The following is a 27607-nucleotide window of genomic DNA, read 5'->3' on the forward strand; positions in this document are numbered from 1 at the left end:
GGAAGGGGCGGTCGCTGCCGCCCCGGGCTGGCGGAGGGGGGGGAGCCCGGCGGCCAGGTACGACCCAGCCCCGCCGCACCCACCGGCCGCGCCGTCTTATAAGGGGCGCCGCGGGGCCGGACGCGGCGCGACGGGACGGGACGGGACGGAACGGAACGGAACGGAGGGGGCTGCGCCGGGCAGACCCGCTCCGGACGGGAACGGTAAGTTCATTCCCCGGGCCGGGGACCGCCGGGTGCCTCCCGGTCGCGGCGTCGGGTCGCCCCGAGGCCGCGGGGAGCCGGGTTCGCCCCCCCCGGGCCGGCGGTGCGGGTTAGCGCCCGGGCTGCCTTCGCCCGCCGACAGGCAAGTTCCTATTCCGCTGCTCCAGGGAAAGTATGTTCCTTAACTCTTACCGGAGTTAGGCAAAGGGCAAGGTCTTTTTAAAAAACGGTGCAGAATCATATAGACTCGTTGGGTTTGGGTTTTTTTCCCCCAAGGACCAAGTGAAAAGGCTGCGAACAAGTTGTAGCTAAGGTTTCCACCTGTGTCTTTTCAGTTTGCGTACTCGGCTCTGGCATTCCCGATCTTCTCCTCGTCCGTGTGGGCAGGTTGCCTTCATCGCCGTTTCATTCACACGGAATATAGGACTAAAATAAGCAGTGTGCCGTTTCCTCTGGTAAACCAATTAGATTTAAACTAAAACCGATCATGTCTTTGTAATGTCATGTAAAAACACGAGTGCGTCTGCCCACATTAGAAATACTGCAATAGAAATGCCTTAGAAAGAATAGAAATACCTTGACTTACTTTCACACCCCCATTTCCAGGTCTCTCTGCACGCCGGGCAGCAAGTGAGTGTTTGCAAAAATTGTTGCAATTATCTTCAAAACCAAACCTCTTTCCTGTAAAATTTTGAAGGAGATTACGTGGAAACTGCCTGTTGCCCAGAGGCGCTTTATTCACTTTAGTTTTCAGCAACAGTTTTTTGGACCACAAGCTTGGGGTGACTCCGTGGTTTACCGAGGGCGCAGCACCCAGCGCGGGCACCCTGACCGCACCAGTGTGAAGAGCGACGCTGCCCAGCCCCGGTGCGTAACAAACGCGGTCTCGGCGCCCGCACCACCGTGTTTTGGCTGCACGCGTGTACATACCTACTGCAGATTCTGTGTTTCTGCGTAGCCGATTTTCCCAGGCCAGTTGCTGTATGTATTTGATGGGAAATCTGACAGTGAAGAAATTAACTCAGAGTGAAATCTCTCATTTCCACAGCTGAAATTTTGCTGTTTTTTTCTGCAGGCCCAGGATTTCATCCGATGTAGGCGTGAAGCTCCTAAAACAGAAAATCCTACTTCAAGGCGCGCCCGAGGAAATGAGGTTTTTAGGTACGTGCATTTCTACGTACTGTATGTCACACAAAGTCATTCTAGTGCTAAATCTGGTTATATACCAACACAGCAAAATCAGAACTGGGTGTAAACCAGCCCTAGTCTTGTGTTTCAGTAGATGAGCAGGTATTTATACTAACCCAGTCTGTCTGTATCCTTGGGTAATTCAGACTTTTCCAGTAATCAGGGAAGCCGTCCTCGTTTCAGTGGGATTTGGATGGGATGGCATATGAGAAATCCTGCTGATAAAACGATCGACTCTTCTGCCGGTTTTCATGATTGTCTTGACTCTGCAGTAGCAGTAACGATTACTTTTTTTGCCACTAAAATGCATCCAGATCTGACTGTGCTTTAACACAACAAGAAAATACCAAGAAAAAAAACACACATGGGACCTTTTTTATTTTAAGTTAAAGGAAATAGCCAATTTAAGGACCATTTTTCAGCCCTCACTCAAGACAACCTCATGTAGACTTAATGTGAGTTTTATTTTATATTGGTCATAAATATCACAATAAAAAAGAATAATGAGATTTTTTTTTCCTTTGGTTTACAGTTATAATGTGCACAGAGTATTTCACAAATAATTTCAGTCTAAACTGTACTACTATTTGAGAGAACATTACCTGATAAAAACCCTGTGAGCCAGATTAACAGCAAATTAATCACAATAAAATACCCGAAGTAATAATGTCTTCTAAATACCACCAAATTAGAGCATTGCAAAAAAGGATTATTTAGAAACCTTTCCTCTTCTCTGCTAGAAATCTTTGACTTGGTTCATCGTCTCGGCTTTTTTGCCATTATCAGCCGCAATTACAGAGGGACGTCAGTGGGACTTCAACGTGTGGTTGAAATGCTTTGCAAAATCAAGGCCTAACTTCTGTAAATTTAGACTTTCAGTCATTTACGTGCATCAATTTTATTTAAGTTTTTAAAATTACATCGTATTTGAATGAATTTAAAAGTTTTAATAACTTGTTCTTGCCCTTGTTGTCTAGCCGGGCCGTCACAGAAACAGCCGCTCCCAACACGTGAAAGCCGGGATCTGAGACGCCTAGAAGGGCTCCTTGACTGAGGACAACAGGATCAGGTATTATTCTAGCTAAGAAGTGCTGCAGTTTGGGGAATATTGACTGATTTGCATTTTACTGTGGAACTGAATGAATTGAAGGACTTTGAGTTTTATTACAGGCAGAGCTGACTGACCGTCTTTTCTGAAAGCTGGGAAAAGACCTTGGGGTCATTATTTTCTGCTTTGCTCAAAAGGTTTTTGCCATTGTTTTCAAAAGGTTCTCTTGCCCCCCAATGGCCAAAATACAGCTTACAATATTCTTTTACAGTTTAATGTAGAAGATAAAGGATAAGCACAGAAATTTTTGAGTGACATTAGGGGTGGGCAGACAGGAGAAGATGGTTCCTGATCCTTTAAAATCGTGGACCAAGTTTTGCCCTCAAAAACTCAGCGCCATGCTTTGTGGCTCCACTTACCACTGCATCTGAAAATGGTATTTTTCTTTCTGTAATCCATGGAGCACTGATTACCTGCAAGACTGTTGATAAAACGATTGCAGCTAAACAGAAAATATACATACAGTCCCACATCCCAAATTATGCAACTAATATGTTTAAAAAATCGCATTTAGCCTAATTTTTAGTTGGTTGTAAATGGAAACCACTGTGGCAGAGCTGCTCAGCGTGGCCTGTTCGATTTTCTCAGAACTGATCTCTGGGCTATGAGTGACTCAAAAAATTTGCTCTGTGCAATACTCTCCAAAAAAAAAAAAATTCAATACCAGTCTTTGTGGAGAGTTTAACTTGCGTTTCGGTACCTGTGTGTGATACCAAATTTATAAGCAGCGAGTGGAAAGGCGGCTCGCGCAGCTGCATGCCGGCTTTTCCTGGCATGGGCAGCACTCGCATTTCTGAGAATCCTTGTTTTTAGAAAGAGTTCGCTTCGGCGCAGCGCGGCGGCTGGCTTTAGAGATGCTCTTCTTGGTTGCAGGGCCCTCCCCGCCGGGGAAGTCACCAATGGACTGTGGACACTTAGCTGAGGGCAGCGAGGAGATCTCCAGCCCGGGCGCGGAGCCCGATCCCCTGCTGCCTTCTGCGGCCGGCAGCAATTCCTGCCCGCCCTCGGCGGCGGGACAGCGGGCCGGGGCACCTCCTGGCAGACCCGCCGCCGCTAATGCCGCTCGAGAGCGCAGTCGGGTTCAGACCCTGCGCCATGCCTTCCTCGAGCTGCAGAAGACTCTCCCCTCTGTGCCGCCCGACACCAAGCTCTCCAAGCTGGACGTGCTCCTCCTGGCCACCACCTATATCGCACACCTCACTCGCAGCCTTCAGGATGAGGAAGAGTCACCGGGAGAGGCCTTGGGTACCCTCCGAGGGGATGGATACCTCCACCCTGTCAAGGTAGGAGAGCTGGGGAGCAGCTACCGCCTTCTCTCAGTGAAGAAGTAAATTGGCGTCAAAGATGCTTAGATGAAACTAAAGATTTCAAGCTTATTTACCTTGCTAGAGTTAATACATGAAAAGTCTGCCTAGGCTAACCATGCATCTAGGTGCATGATGAAAATGCCCGGGAGCTCACTGGCTTCGTCCCTCCAGCTTCAGGGCCTTTGCATAAAAACATCAAATGATAGCGTAGGTCCAAACCTAGCGGCCCTTGGTCCCTTGGAAGCGCAGGCAGCAGCAGCAGAGGAGTAACGGCACCTCCTTGGTCCCCACCTGGAAACCTCGGTGATCCCCCACCAAGCCCATGGGAACTGGCTGTCGGGGATGTCTGTGGTGGAGGGGATGCACTGTTCTGCAGCGGCGACCCCAGCCGCAGCAGGGCCGGCTTCGGCTCTCCCTCCAAGGCGGCCGAGGTATGACAGGTGACGTTATTTACCGGCCACGTGTTAATTCCTCCTATGAAAGTGCTTTTCTGATGCATTTATTTAATCTGGTTGGTATACACTCTTCCCTTTGTCCAAAAAAAAAAAATCTCAGCAATGCAGAGGGGACGTGAAAGGGGAACTGCTCTTGGAGAGGATCTGGGGCTAGAAACTGGTTTCAAATGCATTGCTCAGTGACTGACGGGACTCAAATACCATGGGGTGTTTTCTTTGGCTCTGGTCTCAGGGAGTGAGTTAGAGCACTGGGGTGTTTTTCTTTTTTTTTTTTTCTCTTTTTTTTTTAAGAGTCTGATGAATTCAGAATGATTTAATTAAGATTAATTTGTGAAGTAATCTCTAATTCCTATAAAGTGACGAATTCACAGAGAGTTTCTTGTTCACGGTGTTGGTCGCTGTAAAAAGCACGATGTGAACCTAGGCTTCTGAGGCCATTTAAATGATTAGCAGGCTCATTAAGAAAGCAAAACCTTTACATCAATTAGTAGATGGCTATAATTTAAGAAAAAAAATATTGTGATGTATTTCAAAATAAGTTCTAAGTAGCTTCTGTTAGTTCGCTTGGTCAGAGCGAAAGGAGGCAGGTCTCTTATGGTACTTTTTATCAGCTGCCAACTATTACTGGCAGAAAAACACTTTTAAATAGCTATTACAGCAGTTAGATGATCCAGATGCACACTTCCCAGGCTACTGGAATACAGCAATACTGGATTCATCTGGCAATTATTTTTTATGATCTTATTTATGTGACATTTACCTGTATTTAGGTTTGTAAAGATTCTATGAGTCTAACCAGTCTTTCTAATATTCCTGGTAGTAAATTTTTCAGTTGGCACTAGAACAAAAGTGCCACAGAAAAGTTGTAGTACATGCTTCAAAAAAAATGCCCAAAGTGCAGGATATGAGACAACCAGTGCAGATAAGGACTTTAACTACACTCATATATCAAGCACAGTAAATATAAATAGCAAGGAAAGTAAAATATCCAAGTACAGTTGTGTGTACACCGAACAAAAAATATGGTTAGTGACTTCAAACTCAGGTGTCTTATTGGTGACAAATTCATAACGTCACTCTTGAAATAAAAATACTGAATGAGATCGTACAGTCTTTCCAAGTGAAAATATGCTGCTGCTTTGCGTCTTTAAATAGAAGAGCTGAGATTTAACTGCAGTATTAAGCCCCTCTAGTTTTTAGAGCTCCTGCGTTACTCACAGGAAAGGTCCCAGCCTGTTCCCAAAAGTGTCTTAAAAAAATTGTATTCTTTTGGAACAACACACTGGCTGTGTTTAAGGTATTTTTGCATCTGATGTGTATGAGAAGCTGTCTTTTCAAACATCCCCCTCTCTATAATAATGAACTCAGCACATCAAACTCTTCTCCTAAGAGAAGGGCACCCAGCTGCAGTCACCCTTACTGCAGGGCCATTTGCAGCAAGTAACTTGCTCGGGTTAAGAAACTCGAGCTGTAAGAATACTTAACGCTGATGTAACTGATGATTCCAATAATCAATGAATGGAAAGATGAATTGTCTCATCTGAAATCGTCAGAGCTGACAAAGAACAAGAAGCGGTCAGTGCGGAAGACTGCCAAGGAGCAATTACATTAAATTCCCTTTAACACACAGTTTTTAGCAGCCCCTGTGCTGCGGTCAGTGTTGGGGGGGGCCGGCCAGCACGAGTGGGTGCACACACAGGGCTGCAGTCTCTGCAGGTGTTGGTGTATCCCCATAGCATCCCTGGCACCGTAAAGAGGAATGCTTTGGTTTATTCTGCCAACAGAGCATCTGCGATACAGGTTGTGGTACAATGACAGATTAGCATGGCCTACTCCTGTCTGTTGGGTCGTGGCGGGGTTTGGGAGCTGTGCCTCACGATTAATTACCAAAGAAAATATCCAGGCTGAGGTTCTCTTACCCAGCTTCTAATGACATTGTCCAACACATGGCAGAATGGGAACTTTCTGGTGATAGCAAGAGTTTCCTATTTTCTCATATTGTGATTCCATCAACATTTAAAGCTTTGCTGAGAACTGCATTCAGACTGCAAAGAGTCCGGGTATCTCAGCACTGTGCTTGTCTCTTCTCTTCCAGAAGTGGCCGATGCGTTCCAGGTTATACATTGGAGCTACAGGACAGTTTTTGACTCACTCGGCACAAGGAGACAGCGCAAACCAAGGAGAGACATCAACAACTTCACAAATCTGATCTCCCTTCTCGCTTTTAAAAAAATTATTTATTACACCTTATATATATATATATATTTAAGTTAAAAAAATAGTATCTACAGACAAACTTTAATTCCTGAAATATTGTTTGTAGAGGAGAAGGAATTCATTGTCAAATGTAATTAATACCTCATTAACTTAATGTGATGCGTGATTGGTTTCTATCATAGAGGACACTGCTGGGATCTGAACTGGGGGATTAGGAGAAGGCGACTGTGGTCAGCACTGACATGGGAGGCGGCCGCCAAGGCAGAGCTGCTGGCAGAACAGGTAACCTCATCCCCTCCGGGACGAGCGGTGAATAGGTACGCTGTGGAAAAGGGGGGAGAAAGAGCGGTGCAGAACTGGCTAAGTACAGCGCAGGCCAGGCTGGGGTGAAAAGCGGAGGGCAGGTCTAAAAACAGCAATGGACATCCCACGTGCGCTCTCCTCACTGAGTGAAGCCGATGGCAGAAATCCCACTGACCGCAGTCATCAGGTCAGGGCTTTGTCCTCCCGGTAATCTTAAATGTGTGTAGCTATTGCTGAAAATGTGGATGCATGTTCACCTCAAGTAAAGATGTGCTGAAATCTACCCTGCGTACAGACAGCGCTACGTACAACAGACACAAACTGCTCTGTGCGTTAAGTGTTGCTTGCGTTGATCCATACGGTTGTGTTGCATGTGTGGGGGTTTGAAATGTATTTAAGTGTTACCCCAGTACAACTACTTGTCTGCTCAAGATATTGAGGTTCGTTTATCTTGTCTTTTCGCACGTTCATGCATTGAAGCAAATGAGTCCGAAGAGTTGGGTTGTTCATAGCACATTTTTCACTTAAACATCTATATTTAGGCAAAAAAGTTGCAACTAAATGCACAAATGCCACCTAATGTATCTGTTCTGTAAAACACTGTACTTCTCATATAGTTTGTTATTGCTGAGGTAAACATTTTATTAAATATTATTCAGTGGACATTATGTATTTAGTGAGTTGCAAAATCTGTATCAGTTTCTCATTGTACAGGACTGATGATAGTTTCTAATAGTAATATTCTGCATTTATAATAACTTCTTCCTGAAGACTTCACAGTTTAAGTTTTAACATAACATTTAGGAAAAAGGAACACAAAAATACTGACAAGAACAACCTTTATTAAAAAAAACCACTTTATTGCTTTCAGTCTTGAGTCAAACTTGTGACGCCTTTCAGAGGAGCTAAGCATGTCATTGCAAGCTGGGTGTCCAGTATCACAGAAAAGAAAGAGTCATTTAGAAAGAGTTGGACAAATCATCTAGGATACGCGAGAGATGTGAAGTATGGTAAAATACTTTTTTTACCATAAAAGTAAAAAGCTCTCCACCACCCCTGCAGCATTCTGAGCTTTTAACAAGATTATTCTTTTAAATAGTAAACTTACTTTATTTTAAATACTTTATATATATATATTTATTTATTTTAGGCATATATTTCTTATTTACAATTGTAAGTGGTTTATTAAAAGATGATAATTACATAGCCAGAGCACCATTCAACACACGAGCTGCAGTGTTTTATGAAAAAATATGTAAAAAAGGGCAGTTTTGCATAGACAAGTATCTACTCGTAAATAAGAGTCTGAGTTTTTAAAGAAGTGTACTTACTTTCCATAGTAGTAAAAAGTGGGTTAGACCAACCTCTTCTTATTGGGACAGCTATTTGTATTTGGAGTTACTAATGAGGAGATGTGAAGGAGTTGTAAAGGTGATGATAGTTAAGTAAGATAAAAGAATGACAGAACAGTGAGGGTTTCCAGCAGTACTTTGCTGTTCAAGATGAAGGCATAAGACACAGATTACACTTCAGACTGATAAAATGCCAAGTAGCAATGTGTCAAAGCACAGAGAAGTCAGTCTAGTTTTGTATGTAACTGAGATCTAAACGAATGGCATCATGTCAGGGAAAAAAGAACAAGCGGTATCTCAGCCAGAAGTCAACATCAAACCTCGAGCTGCCGCTGTGTAGCAGCAGTCTGACAATAAAAACAAATCACATGTGAATCATGCATACGAAATGGCGTGGGGAAAACATAAAATGTGATGATGTTTTGCATCAATTGCATGCTTTTACCTACATCTGGAAGGGACAGAATTCAAGAAAAAAAAAAAGACAAAAAAAAAGACACCTCCCCCCCATTTTTAAAGGCTTCTTCCTTTAAATGTAACTGAAACATTCTGACTGCTTATCCATGAAGTAAGCATGAAAAATGGATAGGAGTAAGGGTTAAAAAACAGGGAAAGTTATGAATGGATGGCATGGAAAGAGATTTCTACTTAGACTTTTACTACAATAAAGGTGGAGTATTTACAATGCTCAGGAGACAGCCAGAGAATTGGAGTAGCAAACACCGGAGCTACTTCATACCCACACCATTTGCAGAAGCTGTGGCCACGTACATGGCAATGCAAAGACCTCAGCAGCATTTTGTAGATGTGTTAAAGGAAAATAAGAATATGCAGAATTACAACAGCAGTTTTTTACTTGAGAAGAACTCCCCATATTTATGAGTTGGCCATTTTTTTTTCCCTCGAGACACATTATTCTGCATCAGCTGCAAATTTTTATGCCTTTTCTTCCAGAACCAAGACACCAGGTTAGGCAACCCACTTCCTTTGACAAGTGCAAGAGCTCTTGTCATCCAGAAATTCACACCGGGATCAAAAAGATCCTCTGAACCTGTTTGCTTCAAACCCGGTATTTGGATCGAATGTTGCATTTCATAGGAACAGTTTGTATCCTTGTATACTGAAATGTAACAGTTTGGCATTTGGCACTGGAAATACGCATGCGTTTAGGAATAAAATTCTAGTGTTCACACATTGCTATCAAAAGGAACCGTTTTTCACGGAGTAACTTAAAAGATCTTAGAAAACCTGTTGTCGTCATCCGAGCTTTTCCTTCAGAGGGATGGGACCGGCAAACACGCGGCCACAGCAGGTCACCCGCCCATGCAAAGCCTGGTGCACGCTCGTCTTTTTCTCCTCACACGCACAGCTCCGACTACAACACCGCGCCCTGCGGCCGTATATTGCTTTCTCTTGACACGTACCCTGCCAATCACTCCCTTTTCCCTCGGGGACCTTTAGGACGGAGCACTCACTGTGCTTCTGTGAACTCGGGAACGACAACACCCACGAGGCGAATTTTCCATGGCTTTGACTGCCGGAACACCGACTGTTCAGTGAGAACGGAAGCGTTTTCAGGCTGAAAACGCTGCCCAGATGCCCGCGAAAGCACCGTTACAGCGGCTCTTAAAGGATTTCCGCGGCTGCCGGCCCAACCGGACCGGACCGGGCCGGGCCGGACCGGGCCGCCCCTCAAGGCTCCCAAGGCCGGGGACGAGCGCGGCTGCCGCGGCCCTGAGGGCGGGAAGCCCGGCCGCAGGGAGGCCCGTGCGGCCCGGGGGGCTGCGAAGACACAGCCAGGGCGGCCGCCGCAGCCCCTCCTCGGCACCGGCACCGGCACCGGCACCGGCACCGGCACCGGCCTCCCAGCCTGCGCATGCGCACGCAGCCTCGCCCACCGTCTCGGCAGACACCGCCTTTCCGGAAAGCGCCGCGGTGCCGCGCGCCTGCCCCGCCCCTGGCGCGCGGCCTATTTAACGGGATTCCCGCCCCGAGCTCGCTCCTTCCGTGCGCCCTGCGGCCCTGAGGAGGGGGGCGGGGCGGCACCGCACCGCAGCGGCCGCCCCAGGGTACCGAGCGGCCGCGCCCCGCCCGGGTTTCGGGAGGTGGGTGCGTGGGGTGGGGGGGCGGCGGCGGCGGTTCAGGCGGACGTGCCGCGGGACCCGCCCGCGCGGCCCCGGCAGCGTCTGGCGGCGGGGCCGGCTGGCCGTGCGCGCGGTGCCGCGGGTACTGCGCCGCCCGGGCCGGCCCGGTGGCGGGGGCTGCCGGCGCATGGTAACCCCGTGGCTTGCGAGCTGTCCCGTCCGCGCCGCGGGTACTCCGGTATCGGAGCGGTAGCTTGGGCCGCCCGGTCTAATCCCGCCGGGGCGGGGCGGCCGTGCGGACCCTCCGGCGGCGGCAGCAGCGTCCGGCTTCGCTTCCCCGGGGGCGTCAGGAGCGACCGAACCACCCGGCCGGCGTCTGGCTTGCTGCCGCCTTGGGGCAGCTCTTCCGCTCGGCAGGAGTGGTGTCTTAATTTTTCCTTCCCGGAGGAATTAGAAAGAGCCCCTGCTGTTTGACGTAAGAAATCCAGCTCTGAAAACAGTGAGTGTAATCTCGAGAACTGAAGGGATGGCTTGTGGCGCCGTTTTCTAAACCGCGCAAGCCGTCACTGGGACGGTCGCGCTGATGTCGCTGCACCGTTGTGCCGGCTGCGCGGCGTTGTGCTGCGGGCGGGCGCTGCGGCTGCGTGCTCAAGCTGAGGCCCGCTCGCCACGCCGGCTTCCCGGGGAGCTGCGTACGCCTGCCGAGGCTCGGAGGGACCTCGTTAGTATGTGCCGCTCCACCGGCAGGCCATGGTGGTTACTCTGAGTTATGTCCTCAGTTCATCGAGTCTTCAAAGGGATGACAGATGGGATATCCAAAGAGACTTTGTTTTGCCGATAAATCATTTTAATCAGCAAACGCGTGTCCTAATTCTAAAGATAAATTACCTTTTTTTCCTTTGGGGAATCGGGCAAGTGTTGTATGGTGACCCTGGCCATGCCCTTTTTGGGTTGTAAACAGGGATCCAGAATGCTGGGTTCTGGCAGGGGCAGGACCCTGGGGTCTCAGCGGTCATGCTCTCCTGCCAGGACGTAGCGCCAGTGCTGACCTCGATTCCACCGATAGGAAAGCGTGTCAGTAGGTTCCCCAGAGCGCGGCACATGAGCTGGGGTTAAAGGCTGTACCCTGCTGGGGTACTCCTCTCCCCAGTTTGTTAGGAGCAGCATAATAGCCCTGCAATCAGTCATTCTTTGTATGGGAACTTGCTTTAGGTAAAATGGTCACACCTCTGTTTAACCTTGATCCTGGCTGATGCTGTCTCTAGCTTTCTCCCCAGGTAATGATAAAACCAGCGGCGAGGTTGCCCAGAACGCTGGTGCTTCTTTGACTGGCTGGCTTTCCCCAAGGAAGTGCTAATGCTTTCTGCTGCTGGCTCAGCAGTGGAGTTCTCTGAATCAAACAGCTTTTATCTCCTTTTGTTTGCTCCTTTTAGGCAGCAAGTGAAGTTAAGAGATGAGTTTGTTACTGGCTTTGGGAATCTTCAATCTGGACTCTGCCACACTGTTACCATGCAAGCAGAAAGATGTCACGTGAATCCTGGAGCTACAGAAGTAATTATTTCTTACTGTACTTAAAAATGTTGAGAAAGCCTCCTGAAATCTAGATCTAGAGTTCTGAAGCTGTTTTATGGCTTGTAAATTCTCTTACCAATAGAACAAGGAGGAATATGGCTGCATGTAGGGTTAGGAGGTTGAAATTTCAACAAAAGGCATTACGACAGCTATAAAACCTCTAGGACCTGCTCCCCAGAACAAAGCAGGTGCAATCCAGGAATCCTGAAGGGATCAGAGGGGAGAGGTTTGTAATAGCATCAGCAAATCTATTTTTTAACTGGGGAGAGAAACAAGACTTCTGCTTTGAAGAATAACAGATGCTAGTTGCAAGTGACAGACTAAAGCAAAGAACAGTGTGTTCAAATCTCCATCCCTGCTGGCACTTAACTGTATCAGTCTGTTGGAATATATTCCAAAGGGAAGGGCAACTGGCAGTGAACTTTTTGCCTCTAGAAAGATACTTGGCATCTGGGGCTTGAAGGTAATGACAGGGAGGGACCTGCATTTTTGTGCCCAGAGAGAGCTTTTTTCTCTTGTTCCTGGCTATGGTGCATCCACTCTGTGCTTAACAGTTAAAAACAAGGTTCTGCTGCAATTTATGGGAGTGCATATCTTGAGACAAACTTAACAAATCCCCTGTTTTTGATACCTGGAAAAAATTACACCAGTCTTGCCCCAGGCAGGAAACTGTTTGCTGGCATAATGATGATGACTCTTTGCCGTTTACCCAACTGAAATTTGTGATGAGCAATGTCGTATCTGATGTGCCAGCTAATTAGTAGGATTTTTCCAGTTTGATTTGCTACCATTGTTTCTGATTTTATTTATTATTTTAAAGGTGCAATTGAGATCAAATTACCTTGTCCACTGTCTTCGAGGCTTGTGTATGCACACACAGCCAACAGTAGCCTCCATGGAAGTGTGGGTGTTTAAGAAGGTAAGTTGTTTTTTTACTGTGATACTACAGTACTTGGGCTCCAGTAAGCTGTATGGCTAGCTGGTGAAGGCCTGTACTGGCCATGCTTGCTGCTGTCTGGACCTGTGCTGGCTTATATCAGCTGAAGTGTGGCCTGTTAGTCACGGACACTTTTGGACTACTGACTGGCTTTGCTGTCCTTTACTTGTGGTACTGCTACTAGTCTTTTAATTTTTGCTTATAACATCACAGGAGAAACTGGGGAGAGGTAAGGATAAAAAGTTGTGCTCTTTTTGCAGAAATTTTTTTTCTAAGGATATGCATTCTTTAATATGGCTTGTCAAAAATAGTGATTTATAAAGGAATTCTATTTAGGTCTATTCTATAAGTTGTTTTTCTGGCATAATGATGAAATCTTTGCCGTTTACCCATCTGACTGGTTTTTGATGTGTATCTTTGAATCTGAAATGCCAGTAAAGTTAATAACTTTGTGTAAGATTGATAAGGATACAAAAAACTGACTTATTTTGATAGCCTGTTTTGTTTTGTTAGCTTGAAAACAGCAGCCTGAAATGTGGAGTTCTAATGCACTTGGAAATGCTTTCATGGCCCTTCCTGCTCCTCAAAAATACTGCTTGATTCAACAGTAAGGCATGGGAGTAGCTGTTTAGTGAAAATGTGTGAATAATCCTCAAGTGAGGTTCAGGTGAGAGTGTCCCTCTAGAAAGGGAAGTGGCATTGTGGACATTCTTAGAACTTAGTATGACTATTTAAATGTACCAAATAAATTGACCAAAATTGAATAAATCAGGGGTTAAAACACCTAGGGAAACTTGTGTTATCTTGTCTAAATGGGAGTGTTTAAAGTGTTAGTTGTGGCAGCTTTTCTGCTTATCTCGAAGGCAATGTGTGTATGAATAAAATGTTGGATTTCTGTTTTCAGTGACTGTAGTTTTTTGTTGAGGCTATGTGAGCAGTAGCACCACAATCCTGCTGAATGACATCCTGGGTAGGAGTCACACCAAGCCTTTGGTATTCAGCTTGTCCAGTGTTGACAGGAAGCCTGTACAATTTTTCTGCTGCTTTTTTTTTTTAACATGGACCTCTTGGATATAAAACTTGGTCAGTATTATGTCTACTGCTATATCCTTACTAGGAAGACAAAAATACAGGGAAGTTTGTAGTTAGAGAAGCATATTGTATCTCAGACACCTCATCTTCTACCACACCATTCTTTACACTTGTTTTTGCAGTGAGGTAGAGTTGAACTCATTGAGCTGCCTACCTACCAGGTTGTCTAATTTTTTTTTTTTCCACTTCCCTGTAGGGTTCTACTATGCCCTGCAGTCTATATAAAGTAATGTGGAAATTGGTTTTTTTCAGATTGCAGGAGCACACTGGCATCCTGGTCTAATGTTGCTGTAATGTAAAACTAAGACACAGAACATCAAACAGTATGGCGATACTTCTATAGATTTTAAAATTTATAGAGCATGAGTAATTTAAGAAAGTTGGCTTACACTAGGAAAATAGAGTTTTAATGTACTTAAAACTACTTACCCTTCATTGGGTGATACATTTGAAAAGAAGCAACAAGAAAAACTGCAGAGTTCACAGTTGAAATTAAACATGAGATCCTAAACTCCTGGTTTAATTGTTAGTTGTAATCTTATTAAAAACCCTGCTTTACTCCTCACTTAACTGTGGATGAACAGTGGGAGCCAGGAAGAAAAGTTCAGGTTGTGGCTTTATTCTGAAGCCATGGCCTCCCAGGATAAAGATATCACTCCTGCCTTCAAACAACGCTGTCAAAAAAGTTGTAATTAAATCTTGTCAGCTATGCTTTATTCCTTAGCAAAATAGCACTGAACTGTCTTACAAAAATACTAAAGTCTTTATTAGTTGTATATTTCTAACTGCAGCCTCTCAAAGATAAAGCTTCAGGCTTTACTTACAGAGTGGAGTTTTCACTCTTCATTAGTGTTAATGTGAATTCCTGGGCCATATGCACCAATAAACTTCAGCAGTTGATCGTGACATTGCATGAGGTAACTATCTCTCTGTTGCAGGGAGTTTTCATCACTGAGGTCAAATGGAAATACAGGATTTGGTGCTATGCATAATGCAGACTTGCCTAAGCAAAGAAGAAATCAAGATTTATGCTAAAAGACTCAAACTTGCCAGGACTTTGAAGGAAAAAAAAAAAAAGCTGTGACAGATTACTTAGTAATGCAATCTTGTGTGTCACAAATCTTTGTATGAACAAATGTGACTGTGATGCTAGATAAACAAAAAACCCAACCCATGTCTTTTGTTTCCTGAGGGGGGTAAACCTGTCTCTTTAGTTTAACCTGGACGAATGTTAGAGGAGCAATGCCTCAAATAAGCCAGCAAAAAGGACAGAGGCTTGGTGCTGGCCTGGGGCCTCATTGTTTACATACAGCACTGAGACTCTTTATGGAAAAGTCAACTGAAAGACTTTTCTGATATCAGTCTTCAACAGTGGAAATTCTGGACTTTCATTTGAAATGAACTAACTATTACTGCGATCAATTGATACAAACTTTTTTCAGACTCTCAAAATGTGAAAATGATGTACCCAAGACTAAAGACAGTTGCATTATTTACCGTGTTTTAGAGTAAGAGATGATTCAAGTAACAAGATGGCGATCAATGCATCTTCCTCAAGTACTTTCTTTCTTAAACTTAGTTTAGTATGAGCCTTAGACAGTGAAATCCTAAGAGATTAATGTAAGCATGTCAGAAATGAAAAATATTGCAGACATGAATGCAGTATGTATTGCCCTGTTTCAAGCACTTCTGTAAATCAAAAGTTAACTCTGGACTGGTTTTTTTTCCATACTTCAGCTGTGTAAGCTTCTCACAAATACTGTGCAGTTACATTTGTCACTCACAAAGTACATACTATTATGCATGACTTCCTTGGGCTATGAAAGCAGTGGAACTTGGCATATTATCTACTGTTAATACTTCTTTTTGCTTGCATAATACAAAGCTGTAGTAATTTAAATCCCATTTTTGTTTTTCTAGACAGCTTTAATAGTGATAATTGCTTCTTAAATCACTGGGGTTTTGCCTGGCATCAATATATAAAATAAATGGTATTCATAAATGGTAAATAAGATTCTTTACACTTGAACTTTTCAAAACTTGAGAGTCTTGTCTAGATTTTTATTTAACAAGCTCTTGAGCAGGTTGGCAGAATTTCTATTTGGAATGTAGATGCATTTCCTTTACTATGAAAGGTAGGACATACAGAATTTTTAGTGCAGATGGTGATAATGTTGACCCATGAAAAGAATCTCTTCTCACTCTGCGACTTGCAAGATAGTAGCCCTGAATGAGGTTTTCTGCTTCTGAACTCAGTTCAACATGAAGATTCCTAGCAAAGAAAATAAACTAGAGAGAGGGTATAAATTTTAAATATTTAATTGGAAAATAATTTACATTTTTCACACCTTTTAACATACCAGTGGCATAGTAATATAGTTTGGACAATATACTCCACCAATAGTTTTTATAAAGACAGCTGTCACCATTCAGCTATGCATAAGGATAGATCTCAGATATGAAACAGAATCATACTAGAGATATTGACAGTTTATTTAGAATAGAATGTTAACTTTTACTACTGATGGTAAACTATTCTGGTCAAAAGTAGGTATTGGAGATCTGTTCTCATATGAATGTTAACCTAATATGTTTTTCAGAAACAAGATCAAACAATTTATGCTGGCCCTTTTGAGAACTGAAGCTAATTTTATAATGATCCTGTTGGTGCTAGTGGGAATATGGTGGGGGGAAAGGGTAGAAAGTTAGTATTAACAGGTTTAAAAATAAGTAATCAGAAAGTGCGGAGAGAACCTTCTGATTCCAGAAATAGTATGATATTCCTAAATATAATGCATTTCTAAATTATTGGGTAGTATCTGTTACCTCCTCATAATCCTGCATTCTGAACTGCTGTGAGACTTTGTACAGCATGACTTCAGGATTAATGGCTTTTTCCAAGATATGATGTACAAGAGAAGAAGATAGTTGGCATGAAGGAAACTCACTGTGTATCAAAAGCCCAAAACCATCTAGAAGGTTAGGTGGAATCAAACTCACATCCTAAAGAGAAGACACAGAGAAAGAAAACAATTACTTTATTTCAGCCTTTTGACTTGTAGAAACATCACAGTTTTTTCAGTCTGAAATGTTCAATATCCATATATACTCAGTCCTGCAAGATTATCTAATGAATTACCTATAATATATGCCATAAAATTTTGTTTCAACAGTAGTTGTCAAGCTATTCTGAATAAAATAAAGGATACCTGCTTTTGGGAAAGCTAGCTCATTTTAGAAGATACTTGATTTAAAGTGACTTAAGTTGTGACTTTTGGGGAAATAATAGTAACAAATTTGATTGTTTTCAATATAAGTTGAAATAACCATAAACACAATAGTGTTATAATAACCATAAACATAATAGTGCTATAGTACAGTTACTGTTATAACAAGGCATGTGCTTTACCATCTGTCCAATTAAAAAGTTATCCTTTTGTATATGTTTCTTTGGGGAAGAATCCACATCTACAAAAGACCAAAAATTGGTCTGAACTGAAATAGTAACTTGTTGGTCAGCCTCTTCTCCATACTTCTTCCCAGGAATGAATACTGTTGTTGTTCTGCTTTCTAATGCTACGATAGGACAAAATACATCAGTTATGTAATTGATCTAGTTTAACTATAAATTCTAGTCCCACACACACTATCTGAAACCAGTCACAATTATGTATTTCACTGAATTGTCACAATCAATGGATCTCTGTAGTGTATCCTGTGTAGCAAATATAAGCTTATGGGACTTTTTTTGTCCTTATTTCTTACACAGACTCATTAAAAATAGCTTCTAGATTTTCACAGCAGTTGAGGGCCATAAGCTGGGGAACAAACCTAGCCATGAATTTGCATGTTTGTTTTGTTCTGTCCCCTCATTTGTTAGTAGGTGTGAGATTACCAGACTGTAGAAGTTCAAGTTTATCCTTTTTATATGAAGATAAGTCTCCTATGTAACAGATACCACCCTTAGCCAGCACAGCACTGCAAGCTTGAATACTAGCAGTTCCAGTTCCATGTTTATCTTTGGACACAGAAGGAAAAATTTCACTAGAAGGTGGGTGTCGTATGCCACGAGGCAGAAGACATACGCTGTAATTCAGAAGCCTAAAAGATTAAATAATTGTCAGTCATAAATTGTTAAATTATTGTTCAGTTTTTCAAAACTTAACTTAATACTATACTTAATAATTTATAACAGTATTTATACATTGACTCAACCCCACTTAAAATAAAACCAGTGTCAAAACTAAATGTTTAAAGTAACTTTGAATACAAAGGTAGAAATCCAAGCCTTCTCGCCAACAGGACTGTTTTTCTTGGGGATTTAACATGAGGCAAATAATGGTTTGCAACAGAAGTAATTCCTAGGAAGTCAAAGAAGTCTTACAATTTAACCCCATATTGTTAACTCCTATTCCTATTCTAGAGAAACTGTTCCAGTGATTTAAAAGTGTAGAGGATTAGTAATCCTGGCCATCTGGGAAAAAATGGAAAGACTGGGAACTTGCAAGCTCTGCCTGCCTGGAGTCTACCCAACCCCCTCCTCCCCCCATAATTCTTTTTGAGAAAGCAGGTATAGAATTTCTTTTTCATCCCCTGTGCTATGTTCCTTGGCACAAAGAGGTTGCAAATTGCCTGTCTGGTTCCACAATCAAAGGCTCGTAAGGATTCTAAGATGTCAGAGCATGATTTATCCTACTATTAATAACTGGGAGAAAATTATTAATTAAAATTAATAAATATTAGTGAATAGGCTATCATACCAATAGAAATGTGATGTAGGAAATGCTTACTTTGACAGGCTACTGACAATAAAATACTATGTGCACATGCAAGACAGTACAAATGACAGTACTGACCAAGACTTGCAGTGTGTAACTGTTTCAGTATTAATCAGGTGTTTTGATTCTTAAAACACTCTGAGCTCCTATGATTTCTCTTATGAAATCTTACTCTTAACCTGGGGGGAAAAAATCCTGCAGCTCACTTTTTTTTCAAATTTGAACTAATTTATACCAGTAAATTTTGAAATTATTATTTTTTTCCACAATAAAAAATAGTAATGAATTTGTTGAAGAACTCTCACATGAAAATAAAATTCATGCCACTTTCAAAAGATCTTTTTCAAAAATAAAAATGAAGCCCTGTTTTGAGCTGGGGAAGGAGAAGGTAATTTTGTATAAATTAATGTAAATTTAAAGCTGAGCACATTGTACTTTTCTGTAGTGTATGTGAAATTCTGTTAATAGTTTGTAGTTGTGTGAAGGGGTAAATACATAAAACGCATAAATACAGGAAAACATTTTGTTAAAGGCAACAACAGCTGGATTTATGACCTATGTGTAAAGATGTACATGACTTGATACCTTATCAGTATAGTTTTTATGAAAAAGTGTGATAAAAATCTAAGTATTTACACACTGCTTATTAACTGAAAATGCTGATAGCTGGGAAGTGGTGATGAAAAGGCTTAAAGTGACACAAGATTTGAAAAGTAGAACCCTTTGCTTTTATCATTACCAGCTTCTGGGACAGTCTTTAGTTTTGATTTTAGAAGAATATTTTGTTTGAGGTCTGCTAAACAGTGCTAGTGTTAAAATCTTACTGAGATCATTACGAGAGTGTTCAGGGGTTTTATTATTAGTGAAGTTCTGATCCAGATTTATCACTTGAAATAAGTAAAAATGTCTGAGGGATAGAAATTGGGTACTGTTACCAAGTTGGAGCCTTGTATATTCTTTTAAAATATAGTCTCTATCTTTTCATGTAAGACCAATCCTATTATCTTTAAAAATATTCATGTTTTTAATTCTAATTTATGTGAAAAATATGAAATCTCTTTACCTATCGATTACTAGTGTGTCGCTTGTCACAATCAACAGATCCAGATAATCTGCATTTTCTTTTTCACATGTCTGTACTAGACTCAGCAATATTGCGAGTTTAAGAGTATTGTAAGTGCCTGGTGGAACAACTTGAGAAGCAAATATATTGGCAAGGATGGCAGTAAACCTCCAGCATGAACTTGAAGTCAGTGAGAGCAGATACTTAAAATTGTCACTGACAAAAGAAGGACCTAATGAAAACAAAGTACAGGTTAACAAACGATAAGAGAGCTATGCAGATATATTAGAACAAATCACCATTCTAGTCTTGATACAAAACTTAGAACAGATGTGCTTATGTATTAAGCACAAATTGAGAATGTAAACATCTGACAATTTTACTGCTAAAAAGGCATGATCTGCTAAAACTGATGGAATAAGAAAGGAATAACAAACTGAAATATCAGGTTCATTTAATGTATGGTATCAAAATACTTTCCAGTGGATAGAAGTTGGAAAGAGAAGTTGAAGAACTTCAGTAAATAATTATGTAGTTTCCCAGTGCATGGAAAGTAGGCAGAAGAAGATATTCTCAAATAACCATAAGCATACATTTCAGACTGTAAGAGGAAAGGTCCAGAGTAGTTTCGTAATCTGGCCTCTAGATAATAGAAAACTCTACCAATTCTCAAGATTTTGTTCTAGAAGGCTTTCCAACTTTTAAAGTCAATTTTTAATGGAACTTTCTTACCATTTGGTTTACAGAGCTGTACACTACTGACTTCTATACATGCTGTAGCTTGTAAGCCATTTCGTACACAAGCTGGAATTCCTATAATCTTGTAGTGGTTTCCTATTTTCATTTTATTGGCTAGTTCATCTAGAAATAAAAAAAAAAGGGGGGGGACGGACCTGCAGATGTGTTAGAGCATAAAAAACAGTTTTAAAGACATGGTCAGAAAACTTCCTTCACATTCTGAACAATTCGATTTTACAATTTAATTGCAGAAAACAACAGTTGGATGCCAGGTTCACCATAATGGACTAGAATAAAATGAAGCATACAATTTAATTAATTAATGCAAAAGGTAAGGAAGGCACACGGGGTGAGGAAAAGTAGATTCCTGATAATGAAAACAGATCATAGATTTCCTTCAGCATTGAAAAGAAAATTGACAGTTGTTTGCAAATATACATTTCCACTCTCAAACTTGTGGTGACACCATTGTCAGTTACTGCCCTATAAAATGTCAGAGAAAAAAAAACCACAATAAAAAGGAGATCCAAATTAAACAGATTTCAAAAAGACAAAAATAGCTTTGAGAACCTTTGTATTTCCGTGCATCTTTAAACAAAAAAAAAAAAAAAGAAAAAAATCACATTTATTTTTTCAAAATGAGAGTTAGGTCCAACCAAATATGCATCTCAGCTGCAATACCCTATCTAACCTCACTGATCACTGAAGCCAGGGGAAATTTAATTCATGCACAATGCACTATCTCACCCATACATTCTTATAACTTCAGTAGTAGTAGTAGTTTCTTCTATTTAGTTTTCAAGAAGTGAACCATATAATTCCATAGACTTGGAAGGGCAGGGTTTGGGTTTTTTCTTAAGAGAATTAATGGAAGTATATTGGTGAGTTGTGATTCTAGTTGGATATTCACATTAGAAATCATTTAATGTTTGCAGTGGAAGGTAGTGGTAGTAGAAGCCAAAAATCCTGATGGAATGCGGAAAACAGCTAGATTGAGGAAGGATGTTAAAGACCCGTGAAGTTGTACAAAACAGTATAACAAAAGGAAGTAGCGAGGACGAAAAAAACAAGCTGCAGTTCGAGTGCGATACTGCAGAGCTGGCAAGGGGATTTTATTTAAATGAAGGTATAAAAGTGAACACCACAGTTTTGCCATGTGCAGTCTTCAATCATCTGTGTATATTGTTTAGTCACCTAGCTAATTTTATGTATCCCCCCCCCCAGTTTTGTTAAAGAACTGCAATATAAATTATGACTTTTACTATTTTATCCAGAGAAATGGACTTACAAGGAAAATGCAAGGGATTATTACAGTTCAAGTCTAAAATATTTTTGACAAAACTCCAAAACTCAGCTTACCTCTCAAGAAAACTGTAAATGTCTGAATCCTAAAATGTGATTTATCATTGGAATATCCTTTCAAAGCATTAAGAACTTTTGCATCAATCATTTCAACTATTTGTTTATCTTTCAAAATAAAGGCAAATAAAAGTTAGTTCTCTTGAAAACAGTACAGTTTTGGTTTTTTTTTTAAATGACTGGTGTATTTTGGGGCTTTTTCCTCCTAGCCATTTTGTTTACTTATTTTTTTAACAGAAGTAGGAAAGTAACAGATCTAAAAATAAAACTACATAGGTCCTACCACCAAGTACTCTAAATTTAATGTCTTCCTGCAGTGGTGAAGAACACAAACTACACACAAAATCATTCCTCACTGTGGCAGATTCTGTAGCTCCAGGCAGATGTACTCTTATGTACCTAAATCCTTAAAAAAAAAAAAAAAAAAAAATTACCAGACATTTAAAATGAAGACGTGGCTCTCATTTTAAATTTCCCATTAAGAACAGAAGTGATTAAAAAATACTGGACAGTGAAATTCCAAATTTATCATGTGTTTCTTCAGATGAGCATGCATTTATGTACTGTGTTTCCACTAAAATGATCTGTATAATTTATTATAAGTCGACCACAAGATGGCAGAATTCCCTATTGCACATTCCCAGGCAGGATAGCTTGGCCTGGCTTTCTGAGCAGCAGGAGGCAGCGACTGCCGCTTCTGCCTGGCGTGGAAATGACATGGGACATGGATATTCATTTTTAGAGGTACATGCCCTCATAAAGACATCACTATGATTTATTCTGCAGTCTCCTAGCTTTGGGATTTCCCTTCTCTTTTATCATTTTATGGTCTCTGTTACAGGAAGAAGCAAACAAAACAGGCTTAGAAGTACTTAAGGCCTAATCCTGCAACAATAAAAGCGCTTCAGTAAGATCACTCAGAGGAGTAGTTCCACAGAAGTGAGCTACTCATCAAAGCAAACTTTTTCTATGCTAGAAGCTTTTGCCAGTCACTTAAGCATACTGTTCTGTGGTATTTTTATATAAACAGAAACACAGTTTCCAAGAGGGAAAAAAAAAAAAGTATTCTAGTTTAGCTTTTTTCTTTCAGATAATTTATTAAAATATATTGGTGACATATCTTTTCTCATATAAACTGTCTTCAGCATTAGGAAAATGGATTGCTGGCATAGCTATGCTCCCAAAACATTTAATAATGCTGAGCAACCACTGGCAAGGTCCACTACTTTCAATTAATAAAAATCATGCTGTGCTCATTACAAAAATGTCTGCATAATAAGACTGCATAGGAAAATGCCTTTTTCATGCTAGGTTTTTAATCTCTGTTACCAGATTTATTAAAAAGCTTTTGAAATAGTACTGCTCTCTTTTTTTTTTTCAACTACCTTCAGAAAATGGACAGGTTTCCTCAGTACAAAGAAATCTTGCTCCTTGTGTATATTTTGTTACAGTTCCCATTGCAATCGCTATTCCTTCAGACATATAAAATCTTTGAGATGTATAATTAAAGGGAAATGCAGAAAGACTCAGAACATAACTTGGTAAAGGTGGCAAATGTGTTGGTTTCAGCAGTATACTAATCTAAGAAGAGACACAATTACATTAATACCGTAAAAATATTTTTTTACTTAAAACTGCTTTACTTAGATGGAAAAACACACAATGTGATATATAGCTATTAGAAAAAAAAGTTCAGAAACCCATGAAGTGTAAGAATAATTAGGTTTCATATTAATTATCTCAAAATTCTTGCAATATGGTTGGGACTTCCAGCTGTTTTAAATTACAAGTAATACTACAACCAAAGGGAAAATGAAAACTGGAAAGTTAATACAAAATTAATATTTGTTAATACTTCACCATACTTAAAAGATTTAAGACCTAAATGGAGGAAAACAATTCAGACTCACTTGGGCCTCTGTCTGCAATTGTTCAATTAATGATAATGTCTTAATAGCTATGAAACACACCTGCGATTGAAAAATAGCTTCAGTTTAAAAAGGAAAATCTAGTTAAAATACAGAAGATGTACTTTTGTCTACTCTTGTCTATAAATATATACTTACTGTTTGAAAAATCTGTGCAGCTTGTATGGGATTATGAAGAATGTAGTTTCCAAGAGTTGCATCTAATTCAGCAATATCAGAAGGATTTATTGAAATAACGAAACGATAAACAGCGTAACTTTGTTTTGAGTCTGTAGGAGCAAAAAGCACCTTAAATAAAAATCACAGAGATTTGTGTAACATTACATATCCATTTAACAGAATAGCTATTGAGTGAGTAATACCATTATATTTTTTGCAATCATGCACGAATTTCTGAAGGCCACCACTTCTGTCAAGGTAAACAAGGGCAATTTCCCTCATTTTTTGTATTTCACGATGCATCTTCCAAAAAAGATCTTTGCACTCTTTATCAAAATGTTGGAATAAGCTGTGAAGAAATTACATTAGAACTGGCCATGCCACGATAATAATAAAGGTATATATTAACAAAGCCATACAAAATTAAAATAAATAGTCTCTTTTTCAAGCTATGCAATTCTTTAAGGATTTTTAAAATACCACCATTCAATGGGAAGTTCTTTCCAATGACTGAAGCATACTACATTCCCAAAGTATATTCCTGAAGAATGCTCTAGTGTTTTCTCAGTGAATTATTTCACTGACCAATTCCCTAACCCATGAAATTAGAGCTTGCATTTAATTTAACCTCCTCTATGTATTTTATAGGTATCATCAGCCTAGCAAAAGCAAAACTTTAATATCTCTCTTATCTGAGAAGTCTGTCATAGCTGTTAAAAGTGTAAAACTGGGCAACATCTTTTCCATTTTTTTCAGTCTGACTTTCCTGCTCTGCTGTTACCTCCTGTAGTACCCACTTAAGGTGTTGATTTTGCAAACACTTATTTCCATCCAAGTACACAGAAGACAAAACTTTCACAACTACAGTTTTGGTTTGGAGGCTGATGGTGCTCTTCAGTGCTGTTTTCATTGTGTATTTATCCACATCTGTGCTTTTTTTTTTTTTTTTTTTTAAGTAAAATCTCATACCATGAAGCACTACTTTGCTGAATTTAGAGGAAGAATTACTAAGGCCAAAATATGGTATTTTGTATATACATATCTGTTTTCCTGTCTTACAGATTTTCTTCTATAAAGTGTCCTTTGTCCTCTCTGTAGGTGACCAATATGAAACACCACTTAAATCTTCAAAAATAGACTTAGCTACCTAGTAAAGGACAAGACACAGAATTATTGGGCTGACAAGGAAGCAAAGCTTATATATGAAAGACCCCTGTAGGAGTTCACAGAACTGGGTTTGGGAGGACAAACAGATCAACATCTGAAAGAGGAGTAACTGGATACCAGCGCAACACTAGTGTGGCAGCAGTGTAAACCCTGTCATGTGAGAACTGTACGCCATGGGCTGGTAGTGGTGGTTAGTGGCCTGAAGTATCAAATTTTAAGTTCAAGTTGAAAGTGAATTTATAGTATGGATTTTTTTTTTTCCCAGTTTCTTTCAGATTACTCCTCCACGATTACTGCTCCATCCCTTGAAATCTTCAGCAAGAAGGGGTGAGAGAAACACACCCCCCCCCCTCCCACCCCCATCTCCCTGGTCCCCGCGTTCCCCTGGCTAGAAGGAAAGGACACCAAACATGACTAGGAAGGACCAAGCTATGGCCCAGGTCACTGTGCACTAAACACTGTCATCGCCTAAGCTTCGAAAAAATAAAAGTCTGACCAGTCCCACTACCAGGGTGACTGCGTTCATCAGTGCCCCCCCCCCAGACAGCTAACCCCACTCAGCTGCACTCCAGCGTCTGACACTGCACGATGCCCAAAGCCACCCCCGGGCTTCAAGCTCCTGCCATCAGCACCCCTTCCTCACAAACCCCACCGGCGCTGTCCTCAAAATATTCTCCAGGCTTCCTATGCCCCCCTCTTCAACACTGCTGTGTCGGCAGCCATGGGCAGCGAGGGCGACCAGGCTGCCCACGCCACAGCGGGGAGAGGGGCCGTGACACCTTCTACCCCACGAGGACCCTGGTGTGCCCGCAGGAGAGATGAACGGGACCAGTTACGAGGCGGCAGCGAGGGGCTCGCCAGCCGCAGGACGGGGCTACCGGTCCGCTCCCTCAGCCCCTCAGCCGGCGCCCGCCACGGCCCTCTGGCGGGCTCGGGGACAGCTGTTAGCCCGCGGCGCGGCCCGGCCCGGGCGGGAAAGGCGCCACAGCTCCCCTCCGCCCGGCAGCCGCCTGCCCCAGCGGGCTCAGCCTCTCAGGGACGCCATTACCAGGCCCCTGAAGGGCAGCACCAGCGCTAAACCCGCTCCTTTTTCCCCGGGAGTAAAGAAAAACCCCAACCCCACCCATTACCGACAGCCGCACAAGCACATCAGCCACTGCCTCTTCATGACTGCCCCGCTAAGCACGGAGCTACTGTGGGGTGCACTGCCTTTACTGTGGCCACAGTCCTAGGCAGGTCACTAGAAAAGGGTCATGTACAGGCAGCGTAACAAGTAGTAAAAGAGGACATATTTGTAAAACCATTTGTGCTCTTTCATGAATAAATATTGCAGATTTAACTGCTGCCTTTAGCATGCCAGCTGTCTGCAAGCTTACCTCCCAGGACAGCACCTCTAAACTCTCTTTTTCTGTTGTAAAAACATGGACTGAAATACAACTGCCATGCATTTCAGTCAGTCCCTCTTGTTGTGCGTCTCACTCTCCTCCCAGGCCAAAAGACCAAGGAGCACAAAGGCAGCACTGTTCCTTTGCTTCCACAGCACCAGGAGAGGCGTCCTACTCCTCACAGGGTTCGGATGAACCTCTCCGGAAGGGGAGGAACAATCTCCTTTCACTACGGACAGGCGAAAACCCCTGCATTAGTCACAAAATGACAGATTTTACCTCCCTTTATTATGTATCTGCCAAAACAGGAAGGGAGTACCACAGGTGGTTCCTGTGTAGGTTCTTCCACTATCTCCCATCTAGGCTTTACCACAACTAGTGCTTCAGATTTCACTTTCCAGCTCAGCGCTGGGTGAAGGGACTACTACACTCTGAACCATGCCATCTTACTTCGAAAACTGTCATCAGGAAATGCAGAGAGATGCAGAACAAGAGCACTAGATACAGAAGTACTGTGAGGCTTTATTGCCTGATGTTGCACACAGTCTGTTATCTTTAGAAATCCTGATCTGACCGAGGCATTTTCCAACATGAAGTTACGCTCAAAGAAACAAAGCAAACTTAAGTATTGCAAGTGGTATGTTTAACACACACGTCACCAAAAAGGCAGAGCCTGCTGAAGGAAAAAGCTTAATAAGCAATCATTAAGCTGCTCTCCCAGAAATGACGTCAACTACCACCGCCATTTTTTTTTAATTAAAAAAAAAAAAAAGGGGGAGGGGGGAAGAAACCCCAAATTTGTGACAAGAAAAAACAAAACTCCTCATCCAGTCAGGCTGCTAGATACAGACATCTCAGAAATACAAGACAACGAAACTAAAAGCGGTGCTAGCTCCCACAGCAACAACTTCTGAACTACCCCCTCTCCTTCCCATCTCTCTACAGTACTGTACTTCCTTGCCATAAAGAGAAGGTAGTTACAGTAGCCCACAATAATTTCAGGAGTATACAGAGTAAAAATTCAGTATGAGAATGGATACTTCCTTTCTTACAATGTTACCCCCCCCCCCCCAAAAAAAAAAAAAAAAGGGTAAGGCTGTTGCTTGCAAGTCATTATAACTGCAAGAACAGGATTCATGAAGTTGGTGGTGGTCCTGAACAGCTGCATAGCTATTTCCCAACCTCTCAAAATTTCACAGAGCAGCACTATGG

General features: G+C 41.8%; 3 protein-coding genes and 1 long non-coding RNA gene across 17 annotated transcripts; 3 read left to right on the top strand and 1 right to left on the bottom strand.

Moving 5' to 3' along the window:
• Positions 1–6692, top strand: TCF24 (transcription factor 24). Of its 2 annotated transcripts, none has more exons than XM_030012456.2 (5): positions 1–203; positions 1279–1364; positions 2373–2431; positions 3373–3782; positions 6357–6692. In XM_030012456.2, the coding sequence occupies exons 4-5, from the start codon at positions 3399–3401 to the stop codon at positions 6468–6470; spliced, it is 498 nt and encodes a 165-aa protein (XP_029868316.1). In that variant the 5' UTR covers positions 1–203; positions 1279–1364; positions 2373–2431; positions 3373–3398; the 3' UTR covers positions 6471–6692. The 2 variants fall into 2 exon arrangements, with proteins under 2 accessions (XP_029868316.1, XP_029868314.1); XM_030012454.2 differs by having other exon boundaries at positions 170–203; positions 2369–2431.
• Positions 6693–10062: 3370 nt separating this feature from the next.
• LOC121233272 lies at positions 10063–21907 on the top strand. Of its 11 annotated transcripts, XR_005932288.1 has the most exons (5): positions 10723–11768; positions 12610–12708; positions 13240–13393; positions 14071–14141; positions 14757–14988. It is a non-coding gene; the product is annotated as an uncharacterized LOC121233272 (long non-coding RNA). The 11 variants fall into 11 exon arrangements; XR_005932289.1 differs by lacking the exons at positions 14071–14141; positions 14757–14988 and adding an exon at positions 10063–10238 and having other exon boundaries at positions 11651–11768; positions 13240–13629; XR_005932287.1 differs by lacking the exons at positions 14071–14141; positions 14757–14988 and adding an exon at positions 10064–10202 and having other exon boundaries at positions 11651–11768; positions 13240–13629.
• MCMDC2 (minichromosome maintenance domain containing 2) lies at positions 14655–25342 on the bottom strand. 2 transcript variants are annotated; one of them, XM_030012540.2, is made up of 14 exons: positions 24047–25342; positions 23823–23953; positions 23667–23726; positions 23142–23337; positions 22040–22162; positions 21753–21864; positions 20392–20552; positions 19660–19891; positions 17714–17919; positions 17228–17394; positions 16645–16821; positions 15965–16107; positions 15316–15425; positions 14655–14821 (listed from the first exon to the last, which is right to left on the bottom strand). In XM_030012540.2, the coding sequence occupies exons 1-14, from the start codon at positions 24144–24146 to the stop codon at positions 14655–14657; spliced, it is 2085 nt and encodes a 694-aa protein (XP_029868400.1). In that variant the 5' UTR covers positions 24147–25342. The 2 variants fall into 2 exon arrangements, 1 of the variants encoding a protein (XP_029868400.1); XR_003923113.2 differs by lacking the exons at positions 14655–14821; positions 15316–15425; positions 15965–16107; ... (5 more) ...; positions 21753–21864; positions 23142–23337 and having other exon boundaries at positions 22125–22162; positions 23667–25342.
• Positions 22359–26467, top strand: LOC115340636 (translation initiation factor IF-2-like). Of its 2 annotated transcripts, XM_030012538.2 has the most exons (3): positions 22359–22500; positions 25276–25450; positions 25588–26467. In XM_030012538.2, the coding sequence occupies exons 2-3, from the start codon at positions 25421–25423 to the stop codon at positions 26086–26088; spliced, it is 531 nt and encodes a 176-aa protein (XP_029868398.1). In that variant the 5' UTR covers positions 22359–22500; positions 25276–25420; the 3' UTR covers positions 26089–26467. The 2 variants fall into 2 exon arrangements, 1 of the variants encoding a protein (XP_029868398.1); XR_003923112.2 differs by lacking the exons at positions 25276–25450; positions 25588–26467 and adding an exon at positions 22598–23112.
• The last annotated feature ends 1140 nt before the right edge of the window (positions 26468–27607 follow it).

This window comes from Aquila chrysaetos, chromosome 4, assembly GCF_900496995.4.
Source record: "Aquila chrysaetos chrysaetos chromosome 4, bAquChr1.4, whole genome shotgun sequence".
Lineage (NCBI taxonomy): Eukaryota > Metazoa > Chordata > Aves > Accipitriformes > Accipitridae > Aquila > Aquila chrysaetos.

Coding starts and splice junctions, on each gene's coding strand:
- TCF24 (XM_030012454.2), top strand. Junction 2,432..3,372: donor GGATCTGAGACGCCTAGAAG/GGCTCCTTGACT, acceptor TCTTGGTTGCAG/GGCCCTCCCCGCCGGGGAAG. Junction 3,783..6,356: donor GATACCTCCACCCTGTCAAG/GTAGGAGAGCTG, acceptor CTTCTCTTCCAG/AAGTGGCCGATGCGTTCCAG.
- MCMDC2 (XM_030012540.2), bottom strand. CDS start 24,146: ATGCATCGTGAAATACAAAAAATGAGGGAAATTGCCCTTGTTTACCTT. Junction 17,395..17,713: donor ACTTGAACTTCTACAGTCTG/GTAATCTCACAC, acceptor GTCCTATCGTAG/CATTAGAAAGCAGAACAACA. Junction 15,426..15,964: donor CCATCTGCACTAAAAATTCT/GTATGTCCTACC, acceptor TTAATCTCTTAG/GATTTCACTGTCTAAGGCTC.
- LOC115340636 (XM_030012538.2), top strand. CDS start 25,421: ATGACTAGGAAGGACCAAGCTATGGCCCAG. Junction 25,451..25,587: donor AGGACCAAGCTATGGCCCAG/GTCACTGTGCAC, acceptor ACTCCAGCGTCT/GACACTGCACGATGCCCAAA.